This window comes from Eurosta solidaginis, chromosome 3, assembly GCF_040869045.1.
Source record: "Eurosta solidaginis isolate ZX-2024a chromosome 3, ASM4086904v1, whole genome shotgun sequence".
Taxonomy (NCBI): domain Eukaryota; kingdom Metazoa; phylum Arthropoda; class Insecta; order Diptera; family Tephritidae; genus Eurosta; species Eurosta solidaginis.
In genome coordinates this window covers 3,819,371-3,842,540 of record NC_090321.1, presented here as the reverse complement: position 1 = coordinate 3,842,540, position 23,170 = coordinate 3,819,371, and the positions used below count along the sequence as shown (strand labels likewise).

The 23,170-nt window shown below is 33.4% G+C and overlaps 1 protein-coding gene across 10 annotated transcripts in view; it reads left to right on the top strand.

The window, feature by feature from the left end:
* LOC137243131 (putative fatty acyl-CoA reductase CG5065) overlaps positions 1 to 23,170 on the top strand; it is a 129,711-nt gene that overhangs the window by 80,821 nt on the left and 25,720 nt on the right. For 9 of the 10 annotated variants that reach the window (XM_067770443.1, XM_067770442.1, XM_067770439.1 and 6 more), the window contains one exon: positions 16,080 to 17,576. In XM_067770443.1, the coding sequence (XP_067626544.1) occupies positions 17,334 to 17,576 (243 nt within the window). In that variant the 5' untranslated portion in view covers positions 16,080 to 17,333. Of the gene's footprint in view, positions 1 to 13,364; positions 13,735 to 16,079; positions 17,577 to 23,170 lie in introns of those variants that run through there. The other variant, XM_067770436.1, reaches the window with a different exon arrangement.

Sequence of the window (23,170 nt, the reverse complement as noted above, 5' to 3'; positions counted from 1 at the left end):
TTAAGTGAACTTCGTCTGAAGAAATTCTTGGAGAACGGTCTGTAGAGCATTATGACGCCAAAATATGATGTCCTTCCTGGGTAGCATTGGCTTCAGTCGATCCGGTGATGCTAAGCATGACTATCTTAGTATGTAATGAATGTGAACATGTTACCAAATATTAACTTCTCACAAAAAAAAAAAAAAAACTGAGTAGATAAATATGCAAATGGAACTTTTTACACGATTTGAGGGCCTGGCACGGCATACAAATTTACTTAAAAAATATTCAAACCCAAAGGGCATCCTTATTAAATGAAGAGTGGTAGTTTTTTGTATGATTATGGCATACACACTTGCATTAATATTCTTAGTCTTGTCTGTTTGTGGCTGCGCAGCTAAGACGTGATACGGACATTTCAATTTTTCATAATAATGTCGCCTTTTTCTTCATTTAACTACATTTTTCAGCCATGGCAATCTTGGCAAGAGTCAGAACATTGCAGATATGCTCATGCTCATATGCAAAAAAGTATATATGGGGCATTCGACGCTAACTAATCAGAACGATCAGTTTTGTATCACGATTTCACGAAAATTTTGACATTTTTCGCTACCCAGCTAAAAAGATTTTTTTGATACAATCAATTGCGTGATATGAGGTTTTGAAACATCGACGTTATTACAATGGTAAACAAAATTAAAATAATTGGTAATGAAATAAATTTCTTTACGAAATTAAGTAATTCGAAAAAAGGAGTAAGGAGACCATTTGCACACTGAACTCCCCTATAGAGTTAGTAGCTTTTCATAATTTTGTTGAAATTAGCAAGATTTATTTTGAGTAAAATGTAGCGTTTCTGAACATTAAAATACACTTTTCTTTTACTACCGTGGGTTAAAAATGTTTCCCATTCCATCATTAATAGAGATTTATTTTAAGTAAAAAGGGGGGCTAGCAGCTTTTTTTATACTCACCGTGCTTTGCACACAGAGTATATTAACTTTGATTGGATAACGGTTGGTTGTACAGGTATAAAGGAATCGAGAGAGATATAGACTTCCATATATCAAAATCATCAGTATCGAAAAAAATTTGATTGAGCCATGTCCGTCCGTCCGTCTGTCCGTTAACATGATAACTTGAGTAAATATTGAGATATCTTCACCACATTTGGTACACGAGCTTATCTGGACCCAGAATAGATTGGTATTGAAAATAAGCGAAAACGGATGATAACCACGCCCACTTGTTATATATATAACATTTTGGAAAACTCAAAAACCTGATTATTTAGTAAATAATACACCTAGAATGCTCAAATTTGACACGCGGTATGATATTGAGACTTCTGATAAAAATTAAAAAAAAAAAAAATTTTTAATGGGCGTGGCACCGCCCACTTGTGATAAAATCAATTTTACAAATATTATTAATCATAAATCAAAAATCGTTAAACCTATCGTAACAAAATTCGGCAGAGAGGTTGCCTTTACTATAAGGAATGCTTTGAAGAAAAATTAACGAAAACAGTTACGGACCACGCCCACTTTTATGTAAAATATTTTTAACGACTGAGCCTGGAACTAGGAAGTTGGTTGTAGTCCCTCCTAAAAAATCGATATTCGTGTCAAGATTCGAGAGGGATACTACTGAGGAGGATCTGAAATCGTATATCTTCTCAAAAAGGAAAACCCATGACGTAACATTTCGGAAATTTAATTTTAGTTATGAAAGAAACGTATCTTCCTTTAGATTAGATGTACCTATTGAACATTTTGACACTATCTTGAGTAACGATTTTTGGCCCTCTGGGGCACTTGTGCGGGAATTTGAATATAGGCGGAATAAGAGTGTTCCAAACTTAGCAAAGATCCCTGTTAATAACACTGAGTCAAAAAACTGAACGAAAAATCTGCTTTAGATATACTTTACCAAAATGTTAGAGGCTTAAACACCAAGTTAACAGAACTGTTTTTAAAATCATTTAAGTTAAGCTACGATATAATTGCTTTAACCGAAACCTGGCTGAAACCTCATGTTTTTAACTCAGAGATCCTCTGTAATGACTACCAAATATATCGAAATGACCGCCTGAACAGGGTTGGATGTGGAGTTATGCTTGCTGTACACTCTTCAATGCCATCTGAAGAGATCTGCGTAGCCGCCACCGATACAACTGAGTTCTTGTGCATACGCACACAACTAGCAAATATCCAAATTTATTTGGCCATCTGTTATATCCCGCCATCTTCTGAACTGTCCGTTTATATGCATCACATTTCCTTGCTAAGAACTGTTAATTCGATGCTAAAGCCTTCCGATTCCATTATTGTCTTGGGTGACTTCAATATGCCACACATATCATGGTGCATCTCTGACTTTAATATCGTACCAGATTCGTCAAAGTCTTCCAACAATGAATTTCTAGACGGAATGTCTGAGCTGTGCCTTCAACAAGTCAACATTCAATCGAATAAATTCGGCAGAGTGTTAGATTTAGCCTTTGTGGATGATGACTCTAAATATTCCATTAGTCGATGCAAACCCATTATTGAACCTGAAGATGCTTACCACCCTTCCCTCAAAATAGTTTACGAAGTTACAATACCATTTACTGTCTTTTTAAAAAATACGTACCTAAGCGGATTTGTGTACATTCCGATACAAGCCAAGTATGGTTCACTAAAGCTGAAAATTTTAAAGAATAAAAAGTCTCGATCTTTCAAGTTGTTCAAAAAGACGGGTTTACATAACCATTCGTTACAGTACTCGATTCTACGCTGCAAGTATTTTCAATTGAACAAAAAGTGTTACAAAGCTTATCTTTGTAAAATGAAAAGAAATATAACGGATTCGTAAACTCTAAACGCAGAGTGAAAGGGTTTCCATCATCCATGAAATTCCAAGATAATATTTCCGGCGATGATCAAGAGATCGCCGACTTCTTTGCGGAATTTTTCAAATCAAATTACTTTATTGAGACTAACGTTTCACCTAATGACTACCCATACCATATTGATTCATGTTATTCAATCAGAGCTCCATTTATATCTTCAGAAGTTGTATTATCTTATTTAAAAACTTTAAAAGTATCATATTCATACGGTCCAGACAGGATCCCGACACACTTTCTTAAAAAATGTGCTCCAAACAACTATCAGCCGCTAACAGATTTATTTAATTTATCTTTAATTTATGGCGTTTTCCCAACAATATGGAAGTAATCTTTTCTTATTCCGCTTCATAAAAATGGAAGCAGGTCTTCAATAGAAAACTACCGGGGCATAGCAAATTTATCCGCTATCCCAAAGTTATTTGAGGCTATTGTTACCCACGACCTAACATTCTCTATTTCCCCCATAATTGCAAGCTCGCAGCATGGGTTCTGTAAGGGCAAATCACCTATCACCAATTTACTAGAATTTACCACCCACGTTTCTAATGGATTTAGAAAAGGCCTTCATACTGATGTAATTTACACCGATTTCAGTAAAGCTTTCGACAAAGTATCACACCCATTACTTATTCATAAGGTCAGTCAACTCGGTTTTCAACCCCGTCTTATATGTTGGATTTCTTCGTATCTTGGTTATCGTACGCAAAAAGTAATCTTTAAAACTACACTTTCTGGGGTCATCAATGTTTCTTCTGGTGCTCCTCAGGGCAGCCATCTTGGTCTGACTCTGTTCTTGTTGTTCATAAACGATATATCTGGTACAATTAAATACTCAAAAATCTTGATGTACGCGGACGATGTAAAACTTTTCAAATCATGTTCCTCCGTTGAGGAACATTCCTTGCATCAAATGGATTTAAATCACTTGGTTACCTGGTGCAATGTAAATTATATGCCGCTCAATCTCAAAAAATGTAAATTCATGTGTTTTTCTCGGAGAGTTTCGCCACCAGCTTCATATACAATTAACAACTATAGTCTAGAAACTGTAAATAATTTTATTGACTTGGGAGTCATGATGGATTCCAAACTTAGTTTCAATCTTCATATTAATGCTACAGTGAATAAAGGCAAAGGTGTTTTTGCATTTGTTAAACGGTGGTCAAAAGAATTTAACGACCCTTAAACAACTTAAGCACTTTTTACAACATTAGTTAGGCCAATATTAGAATACGGCTCGATAATTTGGAATCCGCGTTATCAAGTCCATGCAGACAGTCTCGAATCAATACAAAAACAATTTTTACTATTTGCCTTAAGAAATTTTCAATGGGACTCTTTAACTAATCTTCCACCTTATACTAATCGATTAAAGCTTATCATTCTTCCAACTCTTGCTAGTCGAAGGGAAATGCTTGGTGTAATATTTATGACAAAACTTTTAAATGGATCAATTTCGAGCACATTCCTTCTGAATGAAGTGAACTTTTGCGTTCCCTCTCGGACATCGAGACACTTCAAACCTCTTCTGCTGAAACAATGTAGAACGAATTTCGAACAAAATGAACCTTTTCGGCGTATATGCCAAGATTATAACTCTCACTCAAACACATTTCTATAAAAAAGATTGTTCTCACCTCTCTTAATTAATGTATAATACGTTTGCTTCTGTTCTCTTTAAGTATTACGCTTGGCTGATGAAATTTCTTCTGTAGCTGAGCAGTCTCAGATCGTGACGCTTGACAAACCGCTGCCCATCAAAGACTCGGCAAAATAAAAAAAGAATGAAAAAGTTATTATATATATATAAAAATCGATCGCGTGAACAGGATTAGCCTGGTTTCATTGGGCCACTTGAGGGCAGCGCGCTGCCACAACGTCCCTTAAAAAAAAAAAGGGTCGTAGACGAAAATAATAAGCTATATCTTAGCGAAAAAGAGCTTTGTATCAATAGAATTTTACTTTATAAATTAAATTATAACATTAAATTGGAAAACACTAAAATTTTTGAAAATGGCACCGCCCCTTTTATGACTAAGCAATTTTCTATGTTTTGGGAGCCATAACTCGAAGAAAAATTAACGGTAATGAAATTGTGTACATATATTTTCCTTATAGCAGAAAATATTTCTAGTAAAAATGGACGGGATCGGTTAAAGACCATGGCAACTTATATATAATACATGTTTAAAAGGTTTAAAAGGGTCGTAGACTAGAATAATAAGCTATAACTTAGCAAAAAATAATTTTGAATCAATGATATTTCACTTATCGAGTTTTATTGTAAGAGGAAATGGGGAGACATTTTTTTTAAATGGGCGCACATTGGGGACGAACTTTTCAAAAACACCTACATATCACAAATATTAAACGATTTTAATAATTTTTGTACAGAAATTTTTGTAATTGAATTCTGAAGATACTCACATCGCCCAATTTTTAAAATTAATTAGAAAAAAAAATTTTTGAAAAAAAAAAAAACAATTTTGCAAAATGTTCTTAAAAAAAATGTTTAAACAAATTAATTTTGCAAAACGAATGTCAATTAGCAATACCTACTATCTCTTAAAGTGTATATCATTCTCTTAAGTATTGAGCAAAAATTGTATGTCATGAAAGTGATACATAAATACGTATTATAATATAAAGTTCTGCAAAGAATAGGCTATTTTGCAACAAATTGTTTAATAAACAAATTAATTTGAAGAATTAAGCGATGTGAGTCTCTTCAGAATTCAATTACGAAAATTTCTGTGTAAGCATTGTTGCAATCGGTTGACTTTTCGAACCTTTAAGTGGTTTTCAATGAAATTAGTGCTTAATCCCCAATGTGAGGAGGTGCCACGTTTTATGTAGAAAAGTAATTTATCTTAAATGAAATGTGCAATTGAAGCTTACGCTGAGTATATAATGTTCGGTTACATCCGAACTTAGACACCTTGACTTGTTTTAAGTTGCATTTGAAAATTTCATTAGATTGGCCGTAGATGTCGTAGCATGGAATGCCCCATATGTAACTAGTAGACAGAAATATAGAAATGCAAAACCACATAAAACATTTAATAGGCTGTATAATTTATATGGTTTATTGCATACATAACATATGCACATTACGGTGGCCTTTATTTTTTAAAGTGATCCGATTCTCGATCTCATCCCCAAGAGGCAGAATAATTCAAAATTGATGCAATAATAGAAAAAAAAATTTATCAAAAATATATCATAAAAAGTTTAGTAGAAAAAAAAATGTATCAAAAAAATATCATAAAAAGTTTAGTGAAATTTTTGAGTCCTAAAGACCTGCAAAAATTCGACTAATCCTGTGCCCGTAATTTCATCAAATTTGAGAGAATTTAAATGCATAAACTATATATTTGATATAACCAAAGAATTACTTTTTTTGTATAGGTGGATCAAAATTTAAAAACTGAATTTGGTACGTGTCTTACGCAAACAGTTTCACGACGCTGAAAACTTGTATTAAATAAATGTAATAATATTTTTGTTGTTTTACGCTCTTATTCCAAACTGGTAACAAAATTCTTCTTACCGTTTACGAAAATGAGAACCTACTTTTTGTCTTCTGATTGCGGATAATAACGTTACATACGTACCAGCAAAATAGGTGGCAATGTCTTGTTACCATGCAAAATTGCACGTGTTTGATAAATATTTATTTGAACAAAAAAAAAAAAAAAAAAAAAATTTTTATCCATATTAGTGTTAAAGAATTTTCAAACAATACGTTTTAACATAAAATTTAACAAAAGTTCACATTTTCATTAAATTCTCAATTGCGCATCTTTTGACAGTAAACAGTATAACGGTACACGCCAGAATCGCGGTTACATGAACTGGTAACGATTTTCGGTAATAAAATACTGCGGTAACAAATTTTTACCGGTGACGTGCGGGACAAAGTCATTATAAAACGTCTACCTACCTGTTTGATTTTTTAACAAGCTTATATTAGCTACCCTTTTATATTTGTATGTATGTACGTATGGAGATCTCTTTAATACCAAGTAATAAGAAAAATGTTACGTATACGCACCGGTCCCTTATTTTCAGTATTGGTTTTAAATAAAACAATGTAATTATTTTTGAAATATTATGTCCCATGCAAATGCATGGTTATTTCGGAATTTTCTATGACAAAAATATATATTTTCCATACGTCCAATGCACTGTAAAAATCGTATGACTTCCGAACCATGGAATGCCCCATGTGCATATGTATGTATGTACACATGTATGTATATAAACAAAAAGCTACATGCATTTAATATATTTAAACATGCACCTGCTTAAGTAAACATAAATATTTGCATACTCAAAAATTTCTTTGAAATGTCATTTGCATGAGCTGAAGTTTTTTCCCATGCTGGGCTTTTGTTGCTAAATTAAAAAAAGTCTAATTTCACAAAGCTTATCTAAATGTACGTAAAACACGAATAACATATTTATGTGCTCAGATAATATTTAAATGAAAGTATATTTAATATTTTACGTTTATTACAATAGGGTCATTCTCGCTCTCTAGAAACCATAGAAAACCTAGAAAGTTTTCCATTTTACTCTCGAAACTTGCTATTTTTAACGTAATTGCATAGCGTACTTTCTTATGCCAATTAAGTCTATCAGAAAACCATTAATTCAACATAAACTACACAAAGAAAAAGTTACCTTCTTACATCAGCAAACACGAAATAAGCAGTGTAATTTTTTAGCAGATTCCGTCGTTCAAACTATACTTCTTTTTAATTCTCGATAGTTCGATAAAAAACTTCTATTTTGTAACTGAAAGCATAAAAACCAATCTCAAAAAACTTTTCGGAAGAATTTGAAAACTTCTATAAATTTTACAAAAATTACGAAATTTTTGTGTAGAGCTCTCTTAATTATTTTATGTATGCAATTTTGTGGCCCAATCAATTCTAGTTTAATAAAATACAAGTAATCAGTCTATCGAAATTCGCATTAATATTTGATTTGTCCCCTTTACGACGGTTATTTCAGATTTTCTTCCATACAAAATATGAAGCAATGGAAGAAATAAAAAATAACTTTCGAAAAAAAAGTTTCCAAAAATCAATACGAATTTTAAACTAATATGGATTGGACTGCAGTACGTAACTCAAAAAATTTCGGGAAACTCTAAAGAAAAACTTCGAAATTTTCATAAGATTTTCTTGAAATATTTATCAGAAGATAAAAAGAAGAACTTGACTAACGAAATTTGATAAAAATTTCCACTGCTATTTTCGTGTGCGCTGCTGTACATTTGAGCAAGGAACGCCCTAAGTTGGGAAGACAGCATTTGTACATATTTGTGTAACTAAAAAAGTGCCATTTGTGTATGTAAATGTTTTGTTTTAGAATAATAAATGTATTGCTTTGACGTAAAAAGCCTACAAATATGTTTATGTTAACGCTCAAATACAAAAATTTGCATTTGCTTGAATTGTCAAATATTTAACTATGAAAATGTAAAGTTTCGATTGTACCTTATACACAAATAGTGATTGATGTCAATACTAAGTGAGTAGTATCAATATTTTGCATTCATCAAGTATCGGTTAATTTGCAGATATTCTTTATGATTTTAATAATAAACAAAATGTCCATTTTGGAAAAATATGAGTTACATATAAATACACATATACTAGTAAGAAGTATTTCAGTAAAATAACTGCTTTATTTAATTTAATTATTTTATCTGTAGCTTCATCAAATCTTAGAAGCTAGACGTTCATTAAGGGAGTTCACGATTCTGCTCAAATGGCCTAGCATCTTTGCATTACAATGTGTAGCATATTTTTTACAATACACTCACACGTCTATGCATTTGCTACGTCATCGCAAATACGCAACATCCAAAACCGGAGCTTTTTTTTCAATTTTGATTAGCAAATCAACAACTGTTTAAAACAAAACAAAATATGCAAAGAAAAAAATCGAAAACGAAAAAAATTGTTTACGATCCGTAGTTTTCATTTGCTCTAGCAACGTTTCCACCAAATCACATCAAATACACAAAACTCTGAACTCCCTTAATATATTTAAAGATATTCTGTTTAGACAACTTTATAAGAAAATAAAAACAATATTACAGATTTATTGGACTTAGTTTTGAGATACTATGTTGTTTACATGAATTCAGAATTTTATTGTTGTCGATGTCGGGGTGGATGTCATACCGAGCACCATAGTAGAAGTTTGTTGATAGGTTCCTCTTCCCCCCACTTGCTTAATTGCTTTTTAATGATGTCGGGATACACGGTACTCCGCACAATAGTACGTGTTTGGCTCGAAAGATAAGTTTTCAATTTATTATATTTTTCTCGTAGTTTGAAACTCTCAACGTACGTAATTAATTGTAAGAGTATGCGGTCGGAGTGGACGTGATTTCGCACAGCAGATGTACAACTATCACACAACAGCTAGAAAACACTGTGTGGGAAGTTGGAAAGGACTTATTTCCACGCCTCCTGCCCGATTTTTTGTTTTCAATAATTTAAGGCAACAAGTATACACTTTTTAATTATTAAAATTGAAAAAGAGGTATCCAAATGAGTTCTAATGTTCTCATCTGCACGTGTTTGAGGAAAGTGATTGAAAATGTCTAGACGGCCTGAATTAGATGCTTAAAATTGTTTCGTGGTTGAAGCATTTTGCAAAATAAGTTTTACTAATAAGGTGAAAAGTGTCAACTCAGGCCTGTTCACACAGCTTTTAGTATGTAATATAAAGTCCAGTTAAGAGTCTATGGTTACACCTTAGTGAATAAAGGTAGTAAGTTGTTAAACTTTATAGTGACCCATAGTGTAATTATGGATATGCAACGATCTCCTAGAAAGGGATTTGAATTTATTTAGGCTGAGTGATATGATATTAACAGAGCACCAGCTAACCAGATTACTGAATAGTTAGTAGTGAATAAGAGGCATAAAGGGTCACATAAGAATAATTTAAAACAATGATGTTAAATATGTACCTATACTCAATCGCTAAAAATCTGTTTGAACGATCTCTACTCATTGAAATTTCAAAATGTTTGCTCAGCACAATGCAAACAAAAAAACCGACCTAGTTAAGTGTAAGGGAAAGTTCTAGATCCTATAAAATTCCAGTGAAATGAATTTTGCAATTATAGAAAAATTTAAAAAAAATTATAATTATCATAAAAATTATTATTCTGCCCTTGAGTTCGAATCGAACCTGGAATCCTTTATCAATAGGCCAATAAAATCAATTGCGAGTAAAATTAAGGCTTATTCACAAGTACATATTTGGGCAACTCACAAGAGTGTATTGAGTTGATTCCATGGTTTCCGGTATAAAAGTTTATTGCAGCATAGCACATACGGCGAATGGGGGACATTGTGAATAGCCCATTTCTAAGAGGTTTAAACTGTTATAATGTTTTAAGTTGAACTTTAAAATTAAAATTGATAGAAGCATTGTCTATAACTGAGATTTACTCACCCACAAATAATTGCAGCGCATCATTGATCTAAATAAATAAATAAAAACAGAAAATAAAAAACACTAAAGAAAAAATAAATAAAATAAAAAGCCTATAATAAACAAGTAAGGAAGGTTAAGTTCGGGTGTAACCGAACATTACATACTCAGTTGAGAGCTATGGTGACAACATAAGGGAAAATAACCATGTAGGAAAATGAACCGAGGGAAACCCTGGAATATGTTTGTATGACATGTGTATCAAATGAAAGGCATTAAAGAGTATTTTATGAGGGAGTGGGCCATAGTTATATAGGTGGACGCCATTTAGGGATATAGCCATAAAGGTGGATCAGGGTTGACTCTAGAATGCGTTTGTACGATATGGGTATCAAATGAAAGGTATTAATGAGTATTTCAAAAGGGCGTGGACCTAAGTTCTATAGATGGACGCCTTTTCGAGATATCGCCGTAAAGATGGACCAGGGGTGACTCTAGAATGCGTTTGTAGGATATGGGTATCAAATGAAAGGTGTTAATGAGCATTTTAAAAGGGAGTAATCCTTAGTTCCATAGGTGGACGCCGTTTCGAGATATCGCCATAAAGGTGGACCAGGGGTGACTTTAGAATATGTTTGTACGATATGGGTATCAAATTAAAGGTATTAATGAGAGTTTTAAAAGGGAGTGGTGGTAGTTGTATATGTGAAGGCGTTTTCCAGATATCGACCAAAATGTGGACCAGGGTGACCCAGAACATCATCTGTTGGATACCGCTAATTTATTTATATATGTAATACCTGCCAAGATTTTACGGGTTTTTTATTTCGCCCTGCAGAACTTTTTCATTTTCTTCTACTTAATATGGTAGGTGTCACAACCATTTTATAAAGTTTTTTCTAAAGTTATATTTCGCGTCAATAAAACAATCCAATTACCTTACCATATTTCATCCCTTTTTTCTTATTTGGTATAGAATTATGGCATTTTTTTCATTTTTCGTAATTTTCGATATCGAAAAAGTGGGCGTGTTCATAGTCGGATTTCGTTCATTTTTCATACCAAGATAAAGTGAGTTCAGATAAGTACGTGAACTGAGTTTAGTAAAGATATATCGATTTTTGCTCAAGTTATCGTGTTAACGGCCATGCGGAAGGACAGACGGACGACTGTGTATAAAAACTGGGCGTGACACCAACCTATTTCGCCCATTTGCACAGAAAACAGTTAACGCCATAAAATCTATGCCGCTACCAAATTTCAAAAGGATTGGTTAATTTTTGTTCGACTTATGGCGTTAAAAGTATCCTAGACAAATTAAATGAAAAAGGGCGGAGCCACGGCCGTTTTTAAATTTTCTTTTATTTTTGTATTTTGTTGCACCATATCATTACTGGAGTTGAATCTTGACATAATTTACTTAAATACTGTAAAGATATTAAATTTTTTGTTAAAATTTTACTTTAAAAAACATTTTTTTTTAAAGTGGGCGTGGTCCTTCTCCGATTTTGCTAATTTTTATTAAGCGTACATATAGTAATAAGAGTAACGTTCCTGCCAAATTTCATCATGATATCTTCAACGACTGCCAAATTACAGCTTGCAAAAGTTTTAAATTACCTTCTTTTAAAAGTGGGCGGTGCCACGCCCATTGTCCAAAATTTTACTAATTTTCTATTTTGCGTCATAAGTTCAACTCATCTACCAAGTTTCGTCGCTTTATCGGTTTTTTGTAATGAATTATCCCACTTTTTCGGTTTTTCGAAATTTTCGATATCGAAAAAGTGGGTGTGGTTATAGTCCGATATCGATCATTTTAAATAGCGATCTGAGATGAGTGCTCAGGAACCTACATACCAAATTTCATCAAGATACCTCAAAATTTACTCAAGTTATCGTGTTAACGGACGGACGGACGGACATGGCTCAATCAAATTTTTTTTCGATCCTGATTATATCTATCTCGATTCCTTTATATATGTACAACCAACCGTTATCCAATCAAACTTAATATACTCTGTGAGCTCTGCTCAACTGAGTATAAAAATATGACTACGCTTGTGAGCACCCCCAAACCCCAAAAACACACTACTTAGCCTGCACATAAACAAATAATGCGAGTGTGTGCAAATGGGCTGAGCCCAGCAAACATAGTTTCTAACGTTAGAGAAATATTGTAATTTTACATTAGAATTCTAATGCAATTCGAATCGAAAACTAGGTTAGTGAACTAGGTTAGAATTCGACTGTGAAACGATTCGACTACCACTAGAAATCCGATGTTATGATTATTGTCACAGTTATCGATTATTTGCACGACATGAAGAAAACGCTTCCTCATCCGTACCTCAAACCAATGCTGACCTCAATATTTAGGTACGGTTTTAATTTATTATAATAGAAAAAGCCTTTGAAATATGTTTATTCTTAATACATAGGATTATAACCAGATAAACGTATTTGATGTAATGAAACAATGAAAATTTCTCTGATTAGAATTCTAACCCTTTTATCGATATCGAGAACGAAGTCCCCTTTTTGTCGAGAATGCTATAATTCGCGACAGTTTCGCAGTCCTCTAACCTTCTACATTAGAGAAATACATTAGAATTCGATTCGTCTTCTAATCGTTTTCTAACCTAAATGTTTGTTGGGAGACTGTACTTGTAAGCACCCGCAATGCCGGCTTACACTCTGTACAATTATTATTATGTACAACTGTTGCTTTAATCCTACTTGTTATTGTTGTTGTTGTATAAACCTTTCACTCTCTGCTTTTCTTATTTAACTGCCCTTTGTACCTTCACAATGCTCATTATATTTTGCTAATGTTCTGAGGTCCCCCGACACCCTCAGCCCTCAGCTAGTTTTGTTGCAAGCTCTTCCGGCCTTTTTCGCAGCTTGTTTTTTTGTGTTTGCATACTTTTTACTTACTTGTCTATATTTTTTAAATAAAAATTTGATTTTCGAGTTTAATGCGGAAGCTACAAATATCTGCGACTTTATAGCGTCTCATCGCATTCGCAGCTTTGGTTTTCTAACGCGCGGTTTAAGACGAACGAGCCACCCGGCATTACTAAGTGTGCTTATCTACTTACTTACATAACGTCTTGACTACTTGCTTACTTAGTCGTAATTGCTGCCTACTTACTTACATACACTCTTCCTAACTGTACTTATATCTGCTACAAAGATTATGTTCTAAAGTGCATATGCAAATTTACACGGCGCTCAGTCTCGGTTGTGGATTTCTTGGTGAATTAAAATTTATGTACTCGTACGTGTTTTTGTATACGCCCACCAAGTCCTTCGGCAAGTTTCCTTTGCAATTCATTCATTAATTTGAATAAGTTAAGAGATATTGCTGGTACGCGAACAGCGTGTTCAAGTGAGTGTGGAACTTATATTGTCAAAATAAAACTGCGTATGCTTATAAGTATGGTCAGAAAGGACCTTAATTAATATATGTATCTTAAAAAAGAAGAATTTCGTGTTTAAATAATAATTATAACTCGATTATACTGTGGTTGAAAAAAAAGTGTACAAGTGTTGTTCTTAAGTTCAAGTCAAAAAGCTAATTAAGTCATGTCTTAGTGGCGGAGAAAGCTATAGTTTGAATTTATCATTGGCGGCGATGAGAAATTTCTTTTCAGATAAAATATGCTTAGTTTTTTGGAAACGGGTTATAGAATTATGTACGAGTTTGTGAGGAAAATTTGAAAACATATTTTTATTTAAGTGTCCATATTTTAGATCAATAAACTAAGAATATGAGTGTTCTGGATCATTACCAAGAACAGAACATAGAACAGATTCGACCAGATACCCGAATACGGCTATATTACATAACTCAATTATGCAGGCAAAGGAAGAGCTTTCCTGTATAACTAAAGGCTTGGTTTCCTCGGAAGCGGTGCCGCTATATAGCAGCCGTTACATAGCGGTAGAGTATGTTGTCAAAAATGTTGCAGTGTAAAAGTGGAAACTAAGAAGACGGTGAAGTTCACCGTAACGTAATATAGCGGATGGGCTTAAAATATTACTGCCGCCATGACGGTAGAAACTAGTTCATCACAGTTTTTTGAGGCCGCTATTGTCAAAGCGGTGAAAATTTTGTCAAATAATTGAAATTATTAATAAAAAAAAACATTTTTGAGTTAAAATGCTTTTCTTGTCCGTTTATTTAAAAAAAAAAATAATACCAAAAAAAAAAAAAACACGCAAAAATGCAAAATTTAATTTTGCGAATCGTCTGCCGTAACAGTTCGTAGTCTCCAACAAAGCGGTGCCACTGAAAACGGTGAGTAAAGCGGCCGCTCTGTAGCGGTCGTACCATAGCGGCACCGCTTTTGGAGGAAACCAAGCCTTAACCGATGCAACTCCTAAAGTGTTCCCTAGGTACATTTTGCTGTGGTGTCACTCAATCTGTATAAGAGCGTATAACAAAAAGAAGTTAAAAATGGGATCAGTTGGAATACTTCGAATACTTACCTCCTGAAGATTAATAAAATATTTACAAAAAATATCAGACCCTGTAAAAATAGCGTAATTAGCTTGTTCCTTATAATTTATCTATTTGATCATTGATTTGAATGAATTATTATTTAGTGCAAAGAGCATTATTCGTTCCAAGTAGTCATTCACCCATCTGGCAGCGTTTAGCTTTTATCGACGGTTTCCTAAAAAAGGCAGCCTTTGCTCAAGCCATATATCCAAAAATAAAGAAAATTAAAATTTTTAAATAAAGTAAGAATATATACAGATATCGCTTATATGTACATCCTTATCTGAGCAAACAAGTTGCCTATTTTTTAGTATTTACCACAGTGCAGAATTTAAAATGGATAATAAGATACAGAAAATATTTAAAAAAGTCCCGTTTTGCTGCACTAACAGGGTGACGAAAATTTATTTTTTAGTGCTATGAGTTTTGTAAATAAAATTAATAAAACCGATCTCAAATCGTTTTGCGAAAAACTCTTACGAAATTTTCAAACTTTTTATTCAGAGTTCTCTGAATTTTTTTGTTTGAGTCTTCAGTTTTGTAGCCCAAAATTTAGTCTGCCAAAGTATCAAAATTCATATTGCTTTTCGACAATTCTTTTTTCGGGGGGCTTTTCAGACTTGCTTCCATATAAAAACTATAATTATGCGCACTTTATATGGAAGAAAATCTGAAACACCCTTCGGATAAAAGAAATGGTAAAAAATCAGTGCCAATTTAAGCGAACTATAATTTGTACTTTGTTGTACTAAAATTGATTGGGCTACAAAACTGCAGACATACTGCAATTTCAGAAATTTCCAAATTAAAACTTCGAAACTTTCGTAAAATTTTCTAGAATTTTCGAAATTTTTCGAAAACTTCGAAATTTGATAAAAATTGCCACTCACAATTTGCCTGTTTGCTGCTGTTCATACTTTTCAAGAGTCTAGGTTACGCGCTTTACAAATTAGGAGGTTTTTTTCAATTAGAAGAAAAGGTTTCTAAGCGCGGAAAGCTACTCAGTGAAAACTCATCTGCCTTGCGTATGCCATTCGGAGTCGGCGCAAAACATGTAGGTCCCGTCCCGCCAAGTTGTAGGAAAAATTAAAAAGGAGCACGACGCAAATGGGAAGATGAGCTCCCGCCTTGTATTTATATATTTAAGTTAAGAGAAATAAATTTCAATTTTTTTTACTTTACACCTGAACACAAAATTTAATCCGATTTGTGTTTCTTTCTCGTTACAGTTAATTGCACTAATTTTGTACACCGAATACTCTTCAATATATTCGAAACGAAATGAATGCAATTATGAAATACGAACAACATGAATAAACGCTCAAAAGAAGAAACGACAAACTACGTAAGCAGTTGATAAAGAAGCAGAAAAAATGTTCATACATTCTACTAAATAAAAAATAAATAACAAAACTATAATTAAAGAAGAAGAAAAATCTACGAACGAATAACATTTTCCATGAGGAAAATAAAAGAAAAGGAAACGAAAGGAAATGAAAATTAATTATTAGAGGAAGAATGTACTTTATTATTTAAATCTATATTAAAGGCTCTAGCAATTCTACGTTTCTCTTTAGTAAAAATAAACAATCGATCGTGGGAAAAATTTTCTGGCAACTCTGTCACTTACATCTTCCCGTACGCTTCCAACGCCACAAAAAAAAGAAGAAAAAACATAAACAAAGATTAAGAATATCTAAACAAAAAGTTGAATATAGAAATAAGTTTCTTCATTGACAAAAGAAGAATTTGTTTTTTGTAAAGCAAAGAAAAAGTTGACAAAAGCCCCTCCAAAGAAAGAAAAAATCTAAAAATAGATTTTTATGAAATTGTTTGTAATAAGCTGCTGAGCAATAATTAGTTCTTAAAACCGACTTATTCGCGAGCTTTTTAAGCCAAGCAATAAAATAATTGAGCAAACAATTAAAGCATTAACTAAAGCATAAAATAAGCAAAAAGAAAAACAGAATAAGAATAAACTAAAACAAGAATAGAAACCGCGCACATTCAAACAAATTACTGCTTCCTAATTTAGTAAAAAGTTAAATAAACATAATTGTAAAAAGAAAAATTGTGTAAAATAAAATAAAGTTAGCAATTAATTATTTACTAGAAAAAAAAACAGCTTATAATTTCAAAATTAAATTACGAGTATAATCTTTGCTTTAAATACTCTCAACTTCAAGTCTTCTATCCTCTCAGCTATAAAAAAACGGCAAAATCGAAGAACTCATCCAAATAGAAAATCGACTTTCCAAAAAATAGAACCGAAATTTCGCCATTCAATACTATAAGCAAAAAACGAACAAATAAAGTCCTAAATCATTCCATTACATTAAAACAAAAAATCTAGTTCTAATAACTACTTACCTAACTATTAATCACATAAAAAAAAAATTTATCCCATACTTACCAAACTTAAAATATTCTTATTGTAACTCCACTTAAGTAAAAAACTAAATTAAAGTAAATAAAAATATATAATGGAAAGTTCGAATAATAGTTCACATGAAATGCTGCTACTCAACGGGCATGCCGAAGGTGCTGGACATCTATTGGGTGGCACTGCTAACAGTGGTGGCAGCAGTAAATTAACTGCGAATAATGTGAAAATAGATCACTTTAATGGTGGTGGCGATGTGCTGTCCAGCGGTTATATGTCCATTCCACAATTTTATGCGGGGCGCAGTGTTTTTATAACAGGCGGAACTGGTTTTATGGGAAAGGTAAGTACTTTTGAAAATATTTATTTCAAAATAAAAGGAAGATACATTTTTTGACACTACCTTTATATAAAAAAGCCAAAAAGTAGCGGAAAAAGTGTTCTTACACTAAAACATAGTTTGGATGAAGTATGAGTTGGAAATGACCATTGAAAAAAAAAGACAAATAATAAAAGAAACAAAATTAAGTATTACTTAATAACACAATTTTTTTATACAGTTTTTACAAAAGTTAGGCAGGAAATTCGCAAAAACTTTTTAAAAAATTAAAAAGAAAAAACACCGTGGGAAACTCTAAAAGCGCACTTATAAAACTTTTCCGAACTACTAAAAGTTTAAAAGCTCTCCGAAACATTTCGAAAGTTCTCCCTATACACTTGAAGCACGGAATATAATCATAATCATAGGAAGAGTTTAGAAAATATCAAATAACTATTAACTTTATAATTTAAACCTAAATTTGCGTGAAAACTAAACCTGAAAGCTCCAAAAAAGCTTCTTGATTTCGTTGATTTTCTGGTGTGTCATTATGATATTGTTTCCGGTTTTTCTTTGGGGGATGCTTTTGTTAAAGAACTTGCAGTATTGATTTCCGTTGATTTTCCCTTTAAAAATCAAAACAGTAATTTTTGTGGAAATTGAAGCTTGGCGCTCAAAAGTTTAAGAAAACTCTTTAGAAAATTTTAAGAACTTTAAATTTAATTGTAACTTAAGAAGAAGCTGCAAAAACGCCTACAAATAAAACTTTGTTTAAGCAAAAGCTCGACTGTATTCTTTGTATGCTTTCTATATTATTGTGAAAGCTTTATGAAAACGTATGTAGCTCGAAAATTTTTTAGGATAGTCTTATCTCACATTTACACTGCACTAAACGCGCCATCTTGGGCGAAAATTCCAAAACCGACGCATTTCCTTTTACAAATCGCATATACGAAATAGCTCATTTGATTGCATTTGATCGCATTTGGCCTGCAAATACAACCCACACATCCGAACCATACAAGCTATTGACATTTTCTCACTAAAAAAAAAACCGGCAAGAAGGCAATGGTTAAATGACTTGTCATAATCTTTGTGCTGTACCAGAGTCATAAATAATAATTTCTTCTTATTTTTTAAAGCCAAACTGACAATTTGACTAGAAACTGCTTGGTAATATTTGATATTTGCTTCTAATTTTTATCGTACTTTTGCTTAATCAATTACGTCTGTGCATTTTCTCGCGATGGTTGGGTGTCCTCGCAGTCGAGTCATGCAAGGCAGGTTAAACGGAATTCGAAGGAGGTCAATGGGCGCCTTAAGCGAGCACTATTTTTGTTGATACGTTGGAAACATATTTCCGTGAGTTGAGTGATAGAAACTTTTTCATAACCTACACTTTAAAATTTCTAAGAGCTGTCTGGCAACCGAATAAGCACGTTGAGCGAATGAAGCGCATACAATTTCTGCTCAGTAATTTAACTTGAAATCCCAAGGCGAATCTATACCAGGTGGTGGCAAAGCGAATTCAACCAATTCGCCGTGCGGAAGAATGTCAAGTCAAAAGAAAATTCTCATTGATTTCGATTAACTGACATGGTGTACAAGGCGCTGTATGGAAAATTATCAAGAAGAAGCAATCAGCTGATGGGATAACACCACCTGTAATGAATTCGCCTTGATGAAATCCCAACCGTTGAGTGCATCTAAAATAATCAATTGTCAGTACAGAAAGTTATCACTGAACGATTGGTCAACATTTGGATTCACTGAAAGCGCTCAATGTAAACGCCTTCAAATCACTCATTTGAGGACAGTCGAAATGCAATTTTAAGTTCATTCTTTATTATGAGACCTTTTTCTCAAAACACCCACTCCTTTAATCGGTTACGTAGTATTTACTTCCAAAAGAGTATCTCCATATATTTCTGACGGTTGTTGATTACGTAATTTTCACCATATAATATGCGCTTCTAAATTCTTTATATACTCGCATGCCATTGTATTGGCTTTAATGTTGCAACATTTATTTCCCTTTATTTATTTCCTCGTACATTCATTTATTCATTCATTGATTACCTCCATTGTTGTCATTTGTTTACATTAATTTTGGGATTATTTTGTTGTTAGAACATTGCTGTAAGTTTCGCGTGACAAAGAAAAATTTCTATAGACAACTTAATGAAACTTAAATAAACAAAATTTAGGGCAAATTTCAGTGACAAGCTCGCGTCTTCAAAAAGTAAACAGAAATTATATTTAGACACAATGCGAATCTATACAAGGTGGTGGCAAAGCGAATTCAACCAATTCGGCGTGCAGAAGAATGTCAAGTCAAAAGGAAATTTTAATTGATTTCGTTTAACTGACATATTGTTGTACAAGGCCTTGTATGGAAAATTATCAAGAAGAAGCAATCAGCTGTTGGGATAACACCACCTGGTATTGAATTCGCCTTGTGTTGGGATAACAATACCTGGTACTGAATTCGCCTTGGTTAGAGAAATGATTAATAACACTGAGACATTTGTTGCGCATATCGGGCTCATCAATTTTGTGATGTAACTTTTTTTGTGTAGAGATTTTTTTATATCTAATTTTTTATTAAATCACTTCAGAAACAAAAGCAAAGACTTTCAGTATCGGTTAGGTGTTTTATATATTTGCAATGCCTTTTTTCTGCATGGCCTCTCCATGCCATTTACGAATACTACTGACACTTTTTCTTAACGGGGTCACCACTCGGCAGTGGTGCGACAAGCCTTTTAAGCACCGGTTTTTCAGTTTAAGTTCAACTCAGTTTGTCAGCTAAACTACGCTTAAACTTATTTTGCAGTTGGCAGGGTTAAAATCTAATTAATCTATCAGATATTTAAGCTCGTTCGAAATGGCGGCGAATATATCCAAAAAGCATTTGGGTTTGAGTACCGTTATAGCTCATGTAAAAAACTAGGATGATTCTAAAACTTTAGAAGCGTTCTCAACAAAAAAGGAAATTTTTGTGCTGTTACTTATGTAGAGAAACAGATAGTTCTCAACTTGTACTCAAGTGTGTTTCTCAAATTGGCCTCAAATTTACTATTCCAATACTATAGTATTCTCACGAAAATAAAATAAAACACGTATAATTTATTATACCCGCTGTACTTGTACGCAGGGTATTATAACTTTGATTGGATAACGGTTGGTTGTACAGGTATAAAGGAATCGAGATAGATATAGACTTCCATATATCAAAATCATCAGTATCGAAAAAAAATTTGATTGAGCCATGTCCGCCCGTTCGTCCGTCCGTCCGCCTGTCCGTTAACACGATAACTTGAGTAAATATTGAGATATCTGCACTAAATTTGGTACACGAGCTTTTCTGGACCCAGAATAGACTGGTATTGAAAATGAGCGAAATCGGATGATAACCACCCCCACTTTTTATATATATAACATTTTGGAAAACACAAAAACCTGATTATTTAGTAAATAATACACCTAGAATGTTGAAATTTGACATGTGGACTGATATTGAGACTCTTGATAAAAATTTGAAAAAATGTCTTAAAATGGGCGTGGCACCGCCCATTTGCGATGAAATCAATTTTACAAATAATATTAATCATATATCAAAAGTCGTTAAACCTATCATAACAAAATTCGGCAGAGAGGTTGTCTTTACTATAGGGAATGCTTTAAAGAAAAATTAACGAAACCGGTTAAGAACCACGCCCACTTTTATATAAAAGATTTCTAAGAGGGTCGTGGACGAATAAAAGAAGCTAAAAAAACTTAAAAAATTTTTTTGAATTTTTTCCGAAAAGTACATTTAAAAACATATTTTTTTTTTGAAAAAAAAAGATCCCAAACGGTAAATTTTTGAAAAAGTTATAGCATTTTGAAAATAAAAACGGTGTTTTTTAAAAATTCATTAGTTTTTTTGAGTTGGATGAAAAAATTTGAAAAACTTCTGAAAAACGTCTTTCGTAAGCTAGAAAAAGAAGAAAAACTTTCAGCCAATTCTAAAAGGGTCGGGTTCAAAATTGGTCGAAATGGGATGGAATACCCCATATATACATATATGTTTTATTGCGCAGCCTTGTATCACTACACAACATTTCAAGTGTACAGCTGGGTAGTAGTGTTCGGTTTCACCCGAACTTAGACTGCCTTACTTGTTTTTAATTTATAACGCTTCATTAATGCTACAAACCAAAATACTTCTCTCAATAAAAAGCTGTTGCCTTTGGTGGTACTACCTTGAAACACATTGTTTTTCAACTCCACCTCAACTCGATATCCAATATAAGATAACAACTGGAGAAATGTGCTAGATATTCATTTGAGAACTAAAAGTGTCTCATAATCTCTCAAACGTTGGACACTGATTAGAGAATGACATTGGATATCAACTTCAGTATTTGATATATATTTCTCGAAGGCTGCGGAAATATTTTTTTTCATGTTTGTTAGGTAAACAAAAACCAGCTGTTGCCGTATCCACAAATCATCTAGATAATAAAAAACAAATGTTGCCGTAAAAAAAGCCTACCCCAAAGCCGGCCTTAAAGAGTGATTGAACTACTGGGCCTCCATTACGTTTTAGGATCAGTGACATAAAAATGACATAAAACCATTCTCACTCAAATAATAATATGCCACTGTCAAACTATTTCTAAAAATTATAATAAGTTAAGGGACAACAAAAAGTACAATTTATCCCTTGTTTTTGTTGTTGTTGTTGTAGCGATAAGGATACTCCCCGAAGGATTTGGGGAGCGTTATCGCTGTTGATGGTCCTTTGCCGGATGCAGATCCGGTACGTTCCGGTAACAAGCACCATAAAGGGTCTAGCCGGACCCTCTCGGGAACGATTTGGTATGACCACATGATACGTTCTAGTCCATACCGCCCTCCCAGCCCCTAGATCCTTCAGGAGTTCGGGGTCGCCAGAGCCTCGGCTGTTAATGAAAAAGGATTCGCCAAGGGCAGGTGAGGTTGACAATTGGGTTGGACAAGCTATATATTGCGCTAAGAGGGTTGCGCTACATAACCCCTTGAATCAGTTTGGTATTTTAGTCGGCTCTTATGACAGGCATACCTATAGCAGGTATATTCTAAGCCCCCTAACCCTCTGGGGTACAATTTGTCCATTGTTTACATATGTTATCAATCCGATCTACCATTTCAGAGCTATTGTGATTTACAAATATAGTTTCCACCACGGAACTGCTTTGCAGTTTAACTGGAGTTTAAGTTTGGCTAAAGTTTATGCAAACGTAGTTTAAGGTTAGCCTAGTAGTTGGTTAGGTAAAGTATTAAAAATAGAACTTGCAATGCCGACGACCCCTGACATTTGGCTACTCAATTTTGCTTATAATATACATATTATGTAGTTAGCGAATTGTAGTTGTTGATGTATGTGTTTTATTGCGCTTCAAATGGGGTTCCACTCGTTCTGATTTCAACACATTCATTGTTTTGAAATTTCCTTGTTAACCATTTAAGTAGTTTAATGTGCATTGGAAAACAATAATATCAAAATCATAATCAAAATTTTCATCACAACATTAGACTCATGACTCGTATTCTTGGCACTTCTATTCGATATTCTAGTCGAGTCCAAGGTA